Below are 17106 nucleotides of genomic sequence, written 5' to 3' on the forward strand. Positions count from 1 at the left end.
CACCCCAAAACAGCCCAAACCACCCCATAACCCCCCAAACACCCCCAAACACCCCATAACTCCCCAAACACCCTAAAATACCGCAAAAAACACCCCAAAACTCCCAAAACACCTCGAAACACCCCAAAACAGCCCAAAGCACCCCATAACCCCCCAAACACCCCCAAACACCCCAAAAACACACCAAACCACCCCATAACCCCCCAAACACCCCAAAAAACACCCCAAAAAACACCCCAAAAACACCCCAAAACACCCCAAAACACCCCAAAACACCCCAAACCGCCCCATAACCCCCCAAACACCCCAAAAAACACCCCAAACCACCCCAAACCACCCCAAAACACCCCAAAACACCCCATAACCCCCCAAACACCCCCAAACACCCCAAAAACACCCCAAAACACCCCAAACCACCCCAAACCACCCCATAACCCCCCAAACACCCCCAAACACCCCCAAAACCACCCCAAAACTCCCAAAACACCCCAAAACCACCCCCAAAACTCCCCTCCAACCTCCCCCCACCGGCGCCCGACCCCCCCCAACCCCGCTCCTCGTCTCGGGGGTCCCCCAAACCCCCTCCCCAACCCCAGGGGCGCCCCCCAAGTCCCTCCCCTCCCCTCCCCTCCCCTCCCCACCCACCGCGCCGGCGCGGCCTTGGCCGGGGCTGATAAGAGGGGGGCGGGGCCGGGGGGGGGGTCCCACAGAGATAAGAGGGGGGCGGGTCCGGGGGGGTCCCCCGAAGATAAAAAGGGGGCGGATTTGGGGGTCCCACAGAGATAAAAGGGGGCGGATTTGGGGGGTCCCCCAGAGATAAAAGGGGGCGGGTCCGGGGGGGTCCCACAGAGATAAGAGGGAGCGGGTCCGGGGGGGTCCCACAGAGATAAAAAAGGGGCGGGTCCGGGGGTCCCGGCAGCCATGGGCCCCCCGGGCTGGGTGTGGGGTCGGGGGGCGCGCCGGGTGCTGAGCTCGGGGGTCTTCCCAATTTTTGGGGTCTCCCCAATTTCGGGGGTCTCCTCAGCCCCGGGGGTCTCCCCAATTTCGGGGGTCTCCCCAAATTCGGGGGTCTCCCCAAATCCGGGGGTCCCGCGCCCCTTCGAGGAGATGCCGCGCTCGGGGCGGAACCGGTGGGTGAACCTGCTGCGCCTCTGGAGCCGGGGGGGCTTCCAGGACTTCCACCGCCGCATGGAGGGGGGCTTCCGCCGCCTCGGGCCCGTCTACAGGTGAGCCGGGGGGCACAGGTGAGCCCCAAAGGGTCCGGGGGACAGGTGACCCCAAAACCGCCCTGGGGACACCGGGAAAGGGGGGACAGGTGACCCCGAAATGTCCTGGGGACACCGGGAAAGGGGGGACAGGTGACCCCGAAATGTCCTGGGGCACAGGTGACCCCCGGGGGGCTTCCGCCGCCTCGGGCCCGTCTACAGGTGAGCCGGGGGGCACAGGTGAGCCCAAAGTGTCCGGGGGACAGGTGACCCCAAAACCGCCCTGGGGACACCGGGAAAGGGGGGACAGGTGACCCCGAAATGTCCAGGGGACACCGGGAAAGGGGGCACAGGTGACCCCAAAATGTCCTGGGGACACCGGGAAAGGGGGGACAGGTGACCCCCGGGGGGCTTCCGCCGCCTCGGGCCCGTCTACAGGTGAGCCGGGGGGCACAGGTGAGCCCAAAGTGTCCGGGGGGCAGGTGAGCCCAAAACCGCCCTGGGGACACCGGGAAAGGGGGGACAGGTGACCCCAAAATGTCCTGGGGACACCGGGAAAGGGGGGACAGGTGACCCCAAAATGTCCGGGGGACAGGTGACCCCAAAACCGCCCTGGGGACACCGGGAAAGGGGGGACAGGTGACCCCGAAATGTCCTGGGGACAGGTGACCCCAAAACCGCCCTGGGGACACCGGGAAAGGGGGGACAGGTGACCCCAAAATGTCCTGGGGACAGGTGACCCCAAAACCGCCCTGGGGACACCGGGAAAGGGGGGACAGGTGACCCCAAAACCGCCCTGGGGACACCGGGAAATGGGGGACAGGTGACCCCGAAATGTCCAGGGGACAGGTGACCCCAAAACCGCCCTGGGGACACCGGGAAAGGGGGGACAGGTGACCCCAAAACCGTCCTGGGGACACCGGGAAAGGGGGGACAGGTGACCCCAAAATGTCCAGGGGACAGGTGACCCCAAAACCGTCCTGGGGACACCGGGAAAGGGGGGACAGGTGACCCCAAAATGTCCTGGGGACAGGTGACCCCAAAACCGTCCTGGGGACACCGGGAAAGGGGGGACAGGTGACCCCAAAATGTCCAGGGGACAGGTGACCCCAAAACCGTCCTGGGGACACCGGGAAAGGGGGGACAGGTGACCCCAAAACTGTCCTGGGGACACCGGGAAAGGGGGGACGGGTGACCCCCGGGGGGCTTCCGCCGCCTCGGGCCCATCTACAGGTGAGCCGGGGGGCACAGGTGACCCCAAAACTGTCCAGGGGTTTCCTGTTTTTGGGGTCCCATTTTTGGGGTCCCACTGAGGGCGTGTCCCCGTTTTCGGGGCGCAGGGACCGCGTGGTCTCTCTGCACTTTGGGGTCCCGTTTTTGGGGTCCCACTGAGGGCGTGTCCCCGTTTTTGGGGTTCCACTGACGGTTTATCCCCGTTTTTGGGGTTCAGGGACCACGTGGGTTGTGGGGCTGGGTTTCCTCTGACCCTGTTTTTGGGGTCCCGTTTTTGGGGTCCCACTGACGGGTTTATCCCCATTTTTGGGGCGCAGGGACCCCGTGGTCTCTCTGCTCTTTGGGGTCCCGTTTTTGGGGTCCCACTGACGGGTTTATCCCCGTTTTTGGGGTCCCACTGACGGTTTATCCCCATTTTTGGGGCGCAGGGACCCCGTGGCCTCCCTACACCTGGGGGTCCCATTTTTGGGGTCCCACTGACGGTTCATCCCCGTTTTCGGGGCGCAGGGACCCCGTGGTCTCTCTGCACTTTGGGGTCCCGTTTTTGGGGTCCCACTGACGGGTTTATCCCCGTTTTTGGGGTCCCACTGACGGGTTTATCCCCGTTTTTGGGGTCCCATTGAGGGCGTGTCCCCGTTTTTGGGGTCTCATTGAGGGCGTGTCCCCGTTTTTGGGGTCCCATTGAGGGCGTGTCCCCGTTTTTGGGGTCCCACTGACGGGTTTATCCCCGTTTTCGGGGCGCAGGGACCGCGTGGGCTCCCTGGACTGCGTGAACGTGCTCCTGCCGCGGGACGCGGAGCAGCTGCTGCGGGCCGAGGGGCCGTTCCCCCGCCGGATGGGAATCGCGGCCTGGAGCGAGCACCGGGCGCTGCGGGACCACCGCTGCGGGCTCTTCCTGCTGTGAGCGAACTGGGATGGCACTGGGAGCACTGGGAGCACTGGGAGCACTGGGATGGAGCAGTGGGAGCACTGGGATGGAGCACTGGGAGCACTGGGATGGAGCACTGGGAGCACTGGAAGCACTGGGATGGAGCACTGGGATGGAGCACTGGGAGCACTGGGATGGAGCACTGGGAACACTGGGATGGAGCACTGGGAACACTGGGATGGAGCACTGGGATGGAGCACTGGGAACACTGGGAGCACTGGGATGGAGCACTGGGAGCACTGGGATGGAGCACTGGGAGCACTGGGGGATACTGGGATGGCACTGGGAGCACTGGGATGGCACCGGGAGCACTGGGAGCACTGGGGGATACTGGGATGGCACTGGGAGCACTGGGATGGCACCGGGAGCACTGGGAGCACTGGGATGGAGCACTGGGAGCACTGGGATGGAGCAGTGGGAGCACTGGGATGGCACTGGGAGCACTGGGGGATACTGGCATGGAGCACTGGGAGCACTGGGATGGAGCACTGGGAGCACTGGGATGGAGCACTGGGAGCACTGGGATGGAGCAGTGGGAGCACTGGGATGGAGCAGTGGGAGCACTGGGATGGCACTGGGAGCACTGGGGGATACTGGCATGCAGCACTGGGAGCACTGGGAGCACTGGGATGGAGCACTGGGAGCACTGGGATGGGGCACTGGGAGCACTGGGATGGGGCACCGGGAGCACTGGGATGGGGCACTGGGAGCACTGGGAGCACTGGGATGGGACTGAGGGGCACTGAGTGGAACTGGGACAAACCGGGGGACAGAACTGGGGCAGAGTGGGCGGGGCCTGTCCTGCCCCTGACTCCGCCCCCCCGTGTCCTTCCCCCTGACCCCGGGTGACCCCGTGACCCCTGACCTGATTTTTGGGTTATTTTAGGCAGGAACGGCCCCACATGGCTCAAGGACCACCTGTCCCCTCACCTGTCCCCTCACCTGTCCCCTCACCTGTCCTTCACCTGTCCCCTCACCTGTCCCCTCACCTGTCCTTCACCTGTCCTCACCTGTCCCTCACCTGTCCCCTCACCTGTCCCCTCACCTGTGCCTCGCCTGTCCCCTCACCTGTCCCTCACCTGTCCCCTCACCTGTCCCTCGCCTGTCCCTCGCCTGTCCCCTCACCTGTCCCTCACCTGTCCCTGACCCCTGGTGACCCCTGACCCCTCTTTTTGGCCAGGAACGGCCCCGCGTGGCGCTCGGACCGGCTGGCTCTGAACCGGGCCGTGCTGTCCCCTCCCCTGTCCCCTCACCTGTCCCTCACCTGTCCCTCACCTGTCCCTCACCTGTCCCTCACCTGTCCGTGACCGGATTTTTGGGGTTATTTTGGCCAGGAACGGCCCCGCGTGGCGCTCGGACCGGCTGGCTCTGAACCGGGCTGTGCTGTCCCCGGCCGGGGCGCGCCGGTTCCTGCCGCTGCTGGACGCCGTGGCGCGCGACTTCGCCGTCACCCTGCGGAGCCGAGTGCGGGGGACCCCCGGGGGGGCCCTGACCATCGACCCCCACCCCCTGCTCTTCCGATTCACCCTCGAGGGTGCGTGAGACCCCCGGGAATGGCGGGGGGGGGTGACAATGGGACCCCCCGGATTGGGGAAATCGGGACACCGGGGCATGGTGGGGGACACTGGGACCCCCCCAGGGGATTGGGAGGGTGAGAAAAAAATTTTTGGGGTCCCACCTGACCCCCCCCGCCCCCCCCCCCCAGCCCTTTTTTTATTTTTTTTTCTTCTCCCGGTTCCTAGCTAGCAGCTACGCGCTGTACGGGGAGCGCCTGGGGCTGCTGGGGGGCTCGGCGGCGGGGGGCGCGCAGCGGTTTTTGGGGGCGCTGGAGGAGATGCTGCACACCACGCTGCCGCTGCTCTTCCTGCCCCCCCCGCTGCTGCGCCTGCACCCCCCGCTCTGGCAGCGCCACCTGCGCGCCTGGGACACCATCTTCCAGCACGGTGAGTCTGGGGGGGCTGCGGCAGGGAGAGCCCCCGGTGGGACCCCCCGATGGGACCCCCCGATGGGACCCCGCTATGGAACCCCCCTATGGGACCCCTCTATGGGACCCCCCTATGGGACCCCCCCTATGGGACCCACCGATGGGACCCCCCTATGGGACCCCCCCTATGGGACCCACCGATGGGACCCCCCCATGGGACCCCTCTATGGAACCCCCCTATGGGACCCCCCCTATGGGACCCCTCTATGGGACCCCTCTATGGGACCCCTCTATGGGACCCCTCTATGGGACCCCTCTATGGGACCCCCCTATGGGACCCCTCCTATGGGACCCCCCCTATGGGACCCCTCTATGGGACCCCTCTATGGGACCCCCCTATGGGACCCCTCTATGGGACCCCCCTATGGGACCCCTCAATGGGACCCCCCTATGGGACCCCTCTATGGGACCCCTCTATGGGACCCCCCTATGGGACCCCCCTATGGGACCCCCCCTATGGGACCCCTCTATGGGACCCCTCTATGGGACCCCCCTATGGGACCCCCCTATGGGACCCCTCTATGGGACCCCCCTATGGGACCCCTCCTATGGGACCCCCCCTATGGGACCCCTCTATGGGACCCCTCTATGGGACCCCCCTATGGGACCCCTCTATGGGACCCCCCTATGGGACCCCTCAATGGGACCCCTCAATGGGACCCCCCTATGGGACCCCCCTATGGGACCCCTCTATGGGACCCCCCTATGGGACCCCCCCTATGGGACCCCCCTATGGGACCCCCCCTATGGGACCCCTCTATGGGACCCCTCTATGGGACCCCCCTATGGGACCCCCCTATGGGACCCCTCTATGGGACCCCCCTATGGGACCCCTCCTATGGGACCCCCCCTATGGGACCCCTCTATGGGACCCCTCTATGGGACCCCCCTATGGGACCCCTCTATGGGACCCCCCTATGGGACCCCTCAATGGGACCCCTCAATGGGACCCCCCTATGGGACCCCTCTATGGGACCCCTCTATGGGACCCCTCTATGGGACCCCTCTATGGGACCCCCCCCATGGGACCCCTCCTATGGGACCCCCCCTATGGGACCCCTCTATGGGACCCCCCTATGGGACCCCTCAATGGGACCCCCCTATGGGACCCCTCTATGGGACCCCCTCTATGGGACCCCCCCGATGGGACCCCCCCTATGGGACCCCCCCTATGGGACCCCCCCATGGGACCCCTCTATGGGACCCCCCCATGGGACCCCCCCGATGGGACCCCCCCTATGGGACCCCCCCTATGGGACCCCCCTATGGGACCCCTCAATGGGACCCCCCCATGGGACCCCCCCCCCGGAGACCCCCGAGTGAGCCCCTCCCCCCCCCCCCCCAAAATTTGGGACCCCCACCCATGGGAGAGCCCAAAGGTGGAGTGGGGGGGGTCACATTGGGAGGGTCCCAATGAGGATTTTGGGTGGGGGGGTCACAGTGGGGGGGTCCCAATGGGGATTTTGGGTGGGGGGGTGACAGTGGGGGGGTCCCAATGGGGATTTTGGGTGGGGGGGTCACAGTGAGGGGGTCCCAATGGGGATTTTGGGTGGGGGGGTCACAGTGGGGGGGTCACAGTGGGGATTTTGGGTGGGGGGGTCACAGTGGGGAGGGTCCCAATGGGGATTTTGGGTGGGGGGGTCACAGTGGGGGGGTCACAGTGGGGGGGTCACACTGGGGGGGTCCCAATGGGGATTTTGGATGGGGGGAGGGGTCACAGTGGGGGGGTCCCAATGGGGATTTTGGGTGGGGGGGTCACAGTGGGGGGGTCCCAATGGGGATTTTGGGTGGGGGGGGGGTCACACTGGGGGGGTCACAGTGGGGGGGTCCCAATGGGGATTTTGGGTGGGGGGGTCACAGTGGGGGGGTCCCAATGGTGATTTTGGGTGGGGGGGTCACAGTGGGGGGGTCACAGTGGGGGGGTCCCAATGGTGATTTTGGGTGGGGGGAGGGGCTCCCTCCGCCCCCCACCCCTGACCTCGCCCCCCCTCTCCCCCCCCCCGCAGCCGACGAGAACATCCAGCGGATTTACCGCGAGTTCTGCCGGGGGGGGCCCGGGGGGGGCCCGGGGGGGGTCCCCGGGGGGGTCCTGGCCGAGCTGCTGCTGCAGGGGCAGCTCCCCCTGCCCTCCATCAAGGCCAACGTCACCGAGTTCACCGCGGGAGGCGTGGACACCGTGAGGGGGGGGCACGGGGGGGCACCGGGGGGACACCGGGGGGGTTTGGGGTGCGGGGGAGCGCGATTTGGGGGGATTTGAGGGGGATTTGGGGGGGTTTGGGGTGCGGGGGGGGCGCAGTTTGGGGGAATTTGGGGGGGTTTGGGGTGCGGGGGGGCGCGATTTGGGGTTTGGGGGGATTTGGGGTGCGGGGGGAGTCCAGGGGGCTCAAGGGGGTCAGTGAGGGCTCAATTTGGGGGTCCCGGGGGGGTCTCACCTGTGTGTCCCCCCTCCCCAGACGGCGATCCCGCTGCTGTTGGTGCTGGGCTGGTTTTGGGGGTCTCGGGGGGGTTTTGGGGGGTTTTAGGCCGGGGTTTTTTTGGGGGGGGGTCTCGGTGTTGTTTTGGGGGGTCCCGGGGGGGTCTCACCCGTGTCCCCCCCCCCCCCAGACGGCGATCCCGCTGCTGTTCACGCTGTTCGAGCTGGGCTGGTTTTGGGGGTCCCGGTGTTGTTTTGGGGGGTGTCAGGGGGTTTTTGGGGGGTTTCAGACCGGGGTTTTTTTGGGGGGGGTCTCGGTGTTGTTTTGGGGGTCCCGGGGGGGTCTCACCCGTGTGTCCCCCCCCCCAGACGGCGATCCCGCTGCTGTTCACGCTGTTCGAGCTGGGCTGGTTTTGGGGGTCCCGGTGTTGTTTTGGGGGGTTTCAGACCGGGTTTTTTTGGGGGGGGGGTCCCGGGGTTGTTTTGGGGGTCCCGGGGGGGGTCTCACCCGTGTCCCCCCCCTCCCCAGACGGCGATCCCGCTGCTGTTCACGCTGTTCGAGCTGGGCTGGTTTTGGGGGTCTCGGGGTGGTTTTGGGGGTCTCGGGGTGGTTTTGGGGGGTTTCAGACCGGGGTTTTTTTGGGGGGGGTCTCGGTGTTGTTTTGGGGGTCCCGGGGGGGTCTCACCCGTGTGTCCCCCCCCCCAGACGGCGATCCCGCTGCTGTTGGTGCTGGGCTGGTTTTGGGGGTGTCAGGGGGTTTTTGGGGGGTTTCAGACCGGGTTTTTTTTTGGGGGGGGGGTCCCGGGGTTGTTTTGGGGTCCCGGGGGGGTCTCACCCGTGTGTCCCCCCCCCCAGACGGCGATCCCGCTGCTGTTCACTCTGTTCGAGCTGGGCTGGTTTTGGGGGTCCCGGTGTGGTTTTGGGGGGTCCCGGTGTTGTTTTGGGGGGGTTTCAGACCGGGGTTTTTTTGGGGGGGGTCTCGGTGTTGTTTTGGGGGTCCCGGGGGGGTCTCACCCGTGTGTCCCCCCCCCCCAGACGGCGATCCCGCTGCTGTTCACGCTGTTCGAGCTGGGCCGGAACCCGGGCGTGCAGCGCGCGTTGCGGGAGGAGCTGCGGGCGGCCGGGGGCGCCCCCGGGGGGGTCCCCGAAAAGGGGCCGGGGGTCCCCGGGGGGGGCCCGGGGGGGGGCCGAGCCCTGCCCGAGCTCCTGGGGGCGCTGCCGCTGCTGAAGGCGGCCATCAAAGAGACCCTGAGGTGGGGGCCGGGATACTGGGACCTACTGGGATGTACTGGGAGATAATGGGGGGGCTGGGAGAGTATGGGGGGGCTGGGAGAGTATGGGGGGGCTGGGGGGACTGGGGGAACTGGGGGGACTGGGACATACTGGGGGATACTGGGGGGACTGGGGGGACTGGGGGAACTGGGGGGACTGGGACATACTGGGGGGACGGGGGGACTGGGGGGACTGGGACATACTGGGGGGACGGGGGGACTGGGGGGACTGGGGGAACTGGGGGATACTGGGGAAACTGGGGGATACTGGGGGGACTGGGGGATACTGGGGGGACTGGGACATACTGGGGGGAACTGGGGGAACTGGGGGGACTCGGGATACTGGGGGGACTGGGGGAACTGGGGAAACTGGGGGATACTGGGGGGACTGGGGGAACTGGGGGGGACTGGGGGATACTGGGGGAACTGGGGGGACTGGGGGGAACTGGGGGTTACTGGGGGGGACTGGGGGATACTGGGGGGACTGGGGGAACTGGGGAAACTGGGGGATACTGGGGGGACTGGGGGAACTGGGGGGGACTGGGGGGACTGGGGGAACTGGGGGGGACTGGGGGATACTGGGGGAACTGGGGGGACTGGGGGGAACTGGGGGTTACTGGGGGGACTGGGACATACTGGGGGGACTGGGGGAACTGGGGAAACTGGGGGGACTGGGGAGACTGGGGGGACTGGGGAGACTGGGGGGACTGGGGGAACTGGGACATACTGGGGGACACTGGGGGCACTGGGAGATACTGGGAGGTGGGAACTGGGGGGACTGGGAGATACTGGGGGGGACTGGGAGGACTGGGAGGAGTGGGGAGACTGGGGGGACTGGGGGATACTGGGACATACTGGGGGGACTGGGACATACTGGGGGGAACTGGGGGGACTGGGACATACTGGGGGGGACTGGGGGGACTGGGGATACAGGGGGAACTGGGGGGACTGGGACATACTGGGGGGACTGGGGGGACTGGGACATACTGGGGGGAACTGGGGGGACTGGGACATACTGGGGGGACTGGGACATACTGGGGGGAACTGGGGGGACTGGGACATACTGGGGGGACTGGGGGGACTGGGACATACTGGGGGGAACTGGGGGGACTGGGACATACTGGGGGGACTGGGACATACTGGGGGGGACTGGGGGGACTGGGGATACAGGGGGAACTGGGGGGACTGGGACATACTGGGGGGACTGGTGGATGGGGGGGCTGGCGGGAAATGGGGGCTATTGGGGGGACTGGGGGTTGAACACTGGGAGAACTGGGAGGAGATTGGGAGGGGCACTGGGGGCTGAGTGCTAGGGGCACTGGGTGAACTGGGCCATACTGGGAGGGGCTCGCCCCCCAGACTGGGCCATACTGATCCATACTGGGAGGGGCTCACCCCCCAGACTGGGCCATACTGGTCCATACTGGGAGGGGCTCACCCCCCAGACTGGGCCATACTGGTCCATACTGGGAAGGTGTGGCCCCCCAGACTGGGCCATACTGGTCCATACTGGGAGGGTGTGGCCCCCCAGTCTGGGCCATACTGGTCCATACTGGGAAGGTGTGGCCCCCCAGACTGGGCCATACTGGTCCATACTGGGAAGGTGTGGCCCCCCAGACTGGGCCATACTGGTCCATACTGGGAAGGTGTGGCCCCCCAGACTGGGCCATACTGGTCCATACTGGGAAGGTGTGGCCCCCCAGACTGGGCCATACTGGTCCATACTGGGAGGGTGTGGCCCCCCAGACTGGGGGCACTGGTCCATACTGGGAGGGTGTGGCCCCCTATACTGGTCCATACTGGGAGAAGCTCACCCCCCAGACTGGGCCATACTGGTCCACACTGGTCGGGTCTCACCCCCCAGATTGGGCCATTCTGGGCCATACTGGTCCATACTGGGAGGGGCTCACCCCCCCAGACTGGTCCATACTGGTCCATACTGGGAGGGGCTCACCCCCAATACTGGTCCATACTGGTCCATACTGGTCCAAACTGGTCCATACTGGTCGGGTCTCCCCCCCAGACTGGTCCATACTGGTCCAAACTGGTCCATACTGGGAGGGGCTCACTCCCCAGACTGGTCCATACTGGTCCATACTGGTCTATACTGGTCCATACTGGTCGGGTCCCACCCCCCAGACTGGGCCATACTGGTCCATACTGGTCCAAACTGGTCCATACTGGTCGGGTCTCACCCCCCAGACTGGGCCATACTGGTCCAAACTGGTCCATACTGGTTGGGTCTCACCCCCCAGACTGGTCCATACTGGTCCAAACTGGTCCATACTGGTTGGGTCTCACCCCCCAGACTGGTCCATACTGGTCCAAACTGGTCCATACTGGTCGGGTCTCACCCCCCAGACTGGGCCATACTGGTCCATACTGGTCCAAACTGGTCCATACTGGTCGGGTCTCACACCCCAGACTGGTCCATACTGGTCCAAACTGGTCCATACTGATCGGGTCTCACCCCCCAGACTGGTCCATACTAGTCCATACTGGTCCAAACTGGTCCATACTGGTCGGGTCTCACCCCCCAGACTGGTCCATACTGGTCCAAACTGGTCCATACCGGTCGGGTCTCACCCCCAGGCTGTACCCCGTTGGAATCACCGTGCAGCGTTACCCGGCCACCGACGTGGTGCTCCACAACTACCGCGTGCCGGCGGGGGTGAGCGCGGCACCGGGGCGTCCCGGGGGGTCCCGGGGGTGACCCAAAGTTTAGGCCTGACCCAACGAGGTCTCGATTTGGCCTAACAAGGTCTTGGCTTCTTGGGTCTTGGTTTGGCCCAGCGAGGTCTTGGCTTCACCCAAAGTCTTGGCTTGACCCATTGGTCTCTTGGTTCAACCCAATGTCTTGGCTTGACCCAATGAGGTCTTGACTTGACCCAACAAGATCTTGGTTTGACCCAATGAGAACTTGGCTTGGCCCAAAGTCTTGGCTTGACCCAACCACACCTTGGCTTGACCCAACGAGGTCTTGGTTTGACCCAAAGTCTTGGTTTGACCCATTGATCTCTTGGTTCAACCCAATGTCTTGGCGTGACCCAATGAGGTCTTGACTTGACCCAACGAGGTCTTGGTTTGACCCAATGAAGTCTTGGTTTGACCCAACGAGGTCTTGGATGAACCCAACGTCTTGGCGTGACCCAACGAGGTCTTGGCTTGACCCAAAGTCTTGGTCTGACCCATTGGTCTCTTGGTTCAACCCAATGTCTTGACTTGACCCAATGAGGTCTTGACTTGACCCAACGAGGTCTTGGTTTGACCCAATGAGAACTTGGCTTGGCCCAAAGTCATGGCTTGACCCAACCACACCTTGGTTTGACCCAATGAGGTCTTGACTTGACCCAGCGAGGTGTTGGCTTGACCCAAAGTCTTGGTTTGACCCATTGATCTCTTGGTTCAACCCAATGTCTTGGCGTGACCCAACGAGGTCTTGGTTTGACCCAATGAGAACTTGGCTTGGCCCAAAGTCTTGGCTTGACCCAACCACACCTTGGTTTGACCCAATGAAGTCTTGGTTTGACCCAACGAGGTCTGGGATGAACCCAATGTCTTGGTTTGACCCATTGGTCTCTTGGTTCAACCCAACGTCTTGGCGTGACCCAACGAGGTCTTGGCTTGACCCAAAGTCTTGGTTTGACCCATTGATCTCTTGGTTCAACCCAATGTCTTGGCGTGACCCAATGAGGTCTTGACTTGACCCAACGAGGTCTTGGTTTGACCCAATGAAGTCTTGGTTTGACCCAACGAGGTCTTGGATGAACCCAACGTCTTGGCGTGACCCAACGAGGTCTTGGCTTGACCCAAAGTCTTGGTCTGACCCATTGGTCTCTTGGTTCAACCCAATGTCTTGACTTGACCCAATGAGGTCTTGACTTGACCCAACGAGGTCTTGGTTTGACCCAATGAGAACTTGGCTTGGCCCAAAGTCATGGCTTGACCCAACCACACCTTGGTTTGACCCAATGAGGTCTTGACTTGACCCAGCGAGGTGTTGGCTTGACCCAAAGTCTTGGTTTGACCCATTGATCTCTTGGTTCAACCCAATGTCTTGGCGTGACCCAACGAGGTCTTGGTTTGACCCAATGAGAACTTGGCTTGGCCCAAAGTCTTGGCTTGACCCAACCACACCTTGGTTTGACCCAATGAAGTCTTGGTTTGACCCAACGAGGTCTGGGATGAACCCAATGTCTTGGTTTGACCCATTGGTCTCTTGGTTCAACCCAACGTCTTGGCGTGACCCAACGAGGTCTTGGCTTGACCCAAAGTCTTGGTTTGACCCATTGATCTCTTGGTTCAACCCAATGTCTTGGCGTGACCCAATGAGGTCTTGACTTGACCCAACGAGGTCTTGGTTTGACCCAATGAAGTCTTGGTTTGACCCAACGAGGTCTTGGATGAACCCAATGTCTTGGCGTGACCCAACGAGGTCTTGGCTTGGTCCAAAGTCTTGGTCTGACCCATTGGTCTCTTGGTTCAACCCAATGTCTTGGCTTGACCCAGTGAGGTCTTGACTTGACCCAATGAGGTCTTGACTTGACCCAACGAGGTCTTGGCTTGGTCCAAAGTCTTGGTTTGATCCATTGGTCTCTTGGTTCAACCCAACGTCTTGGCGTGACCCAACGAGGTCTTGGCTTGACCCAAAGTCTTGGTTTGACCCATTGGTCTCTTGGTTCAACCCAATGTCTTGGCGTGACCCAATGAGGTCTTGACTTGACCCAACGAGGTCTTGGCTTGACCCAAAGTCTTGGTTTGACCCATTGGTCTCTTGGTTCAACCCAATGTCTTGGCGTGACCCAATGAGGTCTTGACTTGACCCAATGAGGTCTCGGCCTGACCCAATGAGGTCTTGGTTTGACCCAATGAGAACTTGGCTTGGCCCAAAGTCTTGGCTTGACCCAACCACACTTTGGTTTGACCCAATGAGGTCTTGACTTGACCCAGTGAGGTCTTGACTTGACCCAACGAGGTCTTGGCTTGACCCAAAGTCTTGGTTTGACCCATTGGTCTCTTGGTTCAACCCAATGTCTTGGCTTGACCCAACGAGGTCTTGGTTTGACCCAATGAGGTCTTGACTTGACCCAGTGAGGTCTTGACTTGACCCAACAAGGTCTTGGCTTGGCCCAAAGTCTTGGCTTGACCCATTGGTCTCGTGGTTCAACCCAATGTCTTGACTTGACCCAATGAGGTCTCGATTTGGCCCAACAAGGTCTTGGCTTAACCCAAAGTCTTGGCTTGACCCAACAAGGTCTTGGCTTAACTCAAAGTCTTGGCTTGACCCAACGAGGTCTTGGCTTGACCCAACCATGCCTTGGTTCAACCCAACGAGGTCTTGGCTTGACCCAACCAGTTCTTGGTGAGGTGTTGACTTGGCAGGGGTCAGCACTGGGCTGGGTGGCCCTGGGGGGTCCTGGGTGGTCCCAGGGGTGTCCCGGGGACTCCCAGGGGGCCGTCCCAGCGCTGACCCCGCCCGCAGACGCTGTGCCAGGTGGCTCTGTACGCCATGGGGCGCTGCCCCGACGTCTTCCCGCACCCCGAGCGCTACGACCCGCGGCGCTGGCTGGGCAAGGACGACACCACCTTCAAGGCCTTGGCCTTCGGCTTCGGCGCGCGCCAGTGCATCGGGCGGCGCCTGGCCGAGGCCGAGATGATGCTGTTCCTCGTGCACGTGAGGGGCGGGCCCCGAAACGCCCCCGCTGACCACGCCTGGGGGAGGGGGCGGGACCCCAGGGGGTGGGGTGGGTTCACCCAACCAGGTCTTGGCTTGACCCAACATGGCCTTGGCTTGACCCAACCATGTTTTGGCTTGATCCAACGAGGTCTTGGATGAACCCAACGAGGTCTTGGCTTGACCCAAAGTCTCAGTTTGACCCATTGGTCTCTTGGTTCAACCCAGTGTCTTGGCTTGACCCAACGAGGTCTTGGCTTGACCCAACATGGCCTTGGCTTGATCCAACCATGTTTTGGCTTGACCCAACGAGGTCTTGGATGAACCCAACGTCTTGGCGTGACCCAACAAGATCTTGGCTTGACCCAAAGTCTTGGTTTGACCCATTGGTCTCTTGGTTCAACCCAATGTCTTGACTTGACCCAATGAGGTCTTGACTTGACCCAATGAGGTCTCGGCCTGACCCAACGAGGTCTTGGTTTGACCCAGTGAGAACGTAGCTTGGCCCAAAGTCTTGACTTGGCCCAATGAGGTCTTGGCTTGACCCAACATGGCCTTGGCTTGGCCCAATGAGGTGTTGGCTTGGCTCAAAGACTTGTTTGGACTTTACAACATCGTGGTTAAACCCAATGAGGTCTTGGCTTGACCCAATGAGGTTTTGGCTTGACCCAAGAAGGTTTTGGATGAACCCAAAGCCTTGACTTGACCCAATGAGGTCTTGGTCCAACTGAATGACTTGACTTGACCCAAAACCATCTCACCCTGACCCAAAACCTCCTTGGCTTGACCCAAAACCTTGACTTGACCCCAAACCATCTTAACTTGACCAAAAACCATCTCAGCTTGACACAAAACCTCCTTGACTTGACCCAAAACCTCAACTTGACCCCAAACCATCTCAAATTGACCCAAAACTTCCTTGACTTGACCCAAAACCATCTCGGTTTGAGCCAATGATGGGTGGCCTTGACCTGATGACTCGGCTTGACCCCAAACCATCTCAAATTGACCCAAAACCTCAACTTGACCCAAAACCTTGACTTGACCCAAAACCTCCTCAACTTGACCTAAAACCTCAGCTTGAACCAAAACCATCTCGGCTTGGCCCAAAACCATCTCGGCTTGACCCAAAACCATCTCAAATTGACCCAAACCCCCTTCAAATTGACCCAAAACCATCTCGGCTTGACCCAAAACCTCAAATTGACCCAAAACCATCTCGGCTTGACCCAAAACCTTGACTTGACCCAAAAACCATTTCAGCCTGACCCAAACCCTCTTGGCTTGACCCCAAACCTCCTCAACTTGACCTAAAACCTCAGCTTGACCCAAAACCATCTCAAATTGACCCAAAACCATCTCGGCTTGACTCAAAACCTCAACTTGACCCAAAACCTCCTTGGCTTGACCCAAAACCATCTCAGCTTGACCCAAAACCCCCTCAAATTGACCCAAAACCATCTTGGCTGGACCTAAAATCATCTCAAATTGACCCAAAACCATCTCAGCTTGACCCAAAACCGCCTCAAATTGACCCAAAACCTTGACTTGACCCCAAACCATCTTAACTTGACCCAAAACCTCCTCAACTTGACCTAAAACCTCAGCTTGACCCAAAACCATCTCAAATTGACCCAAAACCATCTCGGCTTGACCCAAAACCATCTCAACTTGACCCAAAACCATCTCAAATTGACCCAAACCCTCAACTTGACCCAAAACCATCTCGGCTTGACCCAAAACCATCTCAACTTGACCCAAAACCTCCTCAAATTGACCCAAAACCTCCTCAAATTGACCCAAAACCTTGACTTGACCCCAAACCATCTTAACTTGACCCAAAACCTCCTCAACTTGACCTAAAACCTCAGCTTGACCCAAAACCCCCTCAAATTGACCCAAAACCATCTCGGCTTGACCCAAAACCCCCTCAAATTGACCCAAAACCATCTCAGTCTGACCCAAAACTTCCTTGACTTGACCCAAACCATCTCAAGTTGACCCAAAACCCCCTCAAATTGACCCAAAACCTCAACTTGACCCCAAACCATCTCGGCTTGACCCCAAACCGTCTCAAGTTGACCCAAAAGTGTCCCCACGCAGGTCCTGAGCAACTTCACCATCGAGGCCGTGTCCACCGAGGACGTGCCCACCGTGTTCCGCTTCATCCTGATGCCCGAGAAGTCGCCGCTGCTGACCTTCCGCACCCTGGACTGACCCAAGGGGTCACTGGGGGGTCACTGGGGGGTCACTGGGGGGTCACTGGAGGTCACTGAGGGTCCCCGGAGTCACTGGGGGTCCCCGGCGTCACTGAGGGGACACTGAGGGGACACTGAGGGGTCATTGAGGGGTCACTGGGGGTCACTGAGGGGGTCACTGAGGAGCATTGAGGGGTCA

The 17106-nt window shown here is 61.8% G+C and overlaps 1 protein-coding gene across 2 annotated transcripts; it reads left to right on the forward strand.

Annotated features, from left to right (window-relative positions):
- Positions 1-874: 874 nt before the first annotated feature.
- On the forward strand, positions 875-17075 carry LOC136305976 (cytochrome P450 11B, mitochondrial-like). Of its 2 annotated transcripts, none has more exons than XM_066209322.1 (9): positions 875-1226; positions 3183-3338; positions 4701-4900; positions 5109-5309; positions 7357-7526; positions 8800-9017; positions 11628-11706; positions 14518-14709; positions 16813-17075. In XM_066209322.1, the coding sequence occupies exons 1-9, from the start codon at positions 922-924 to the stop codon at positions 16924-16926; spliced, it is 1635 nt and encodes a 544-aa protein (XP_066065419.1). In that variant the 5' UTR covers positions 875-921; the 3' UTR covers positions 16927-17075. The 2 variants fall into 2 exon arrangements, with proteins under 2 accessions (XP_066065419.1, XP_066065420.1); XM_066209323.1 differs by lacking the exon at positions 875-1226 and adding an exon at positions 1617-1643.
- Positions 17076-17106: the final 31 nt, after the last annotated feature.

The sequence above is a fragment of the Chamaea fasciata genome, unplaced genomic scaffold (genome assembly GCF_029207755.1).
Source record: "Chamaea fasciata isolate MVZ Bird 193981 ecotype frontalis unplaced genomic scaffold, bChaFas1.0.hap1 SCAF_861, whole genome shotgun sequence".
NCBI classification, from domain to species: domain Eukaryota; kingdom Metazoa; phylum Chordata; class Aves; order Passeriformes; family Sylviidae; genus Chamaea; species Chamaea fasciata.

Coding starts and splice junctions, on each gene's coding strand:
- LOC136305976 (XM_066209322.1), top strand. CDS start 922: ATGGGCCCCCCGGGCTGGGTGTGGGGTCGGGGGGCGCGCCGGGTGCTG. Junction 5,310..7,356: donor GGACACCATCTTCCAGCACG/GTGAGTCTGGGG, acceptor CCCCCCCCGCAG/CCGACGAGAACATCCAGCGG. Junction 14,710..16,812: donor TGATGCTGTTCCTCGTGCAC/GTGAGGGGCGGG, acceptor GTCCCCACGCAG/GTCCTGAGCAACTTCACCAT.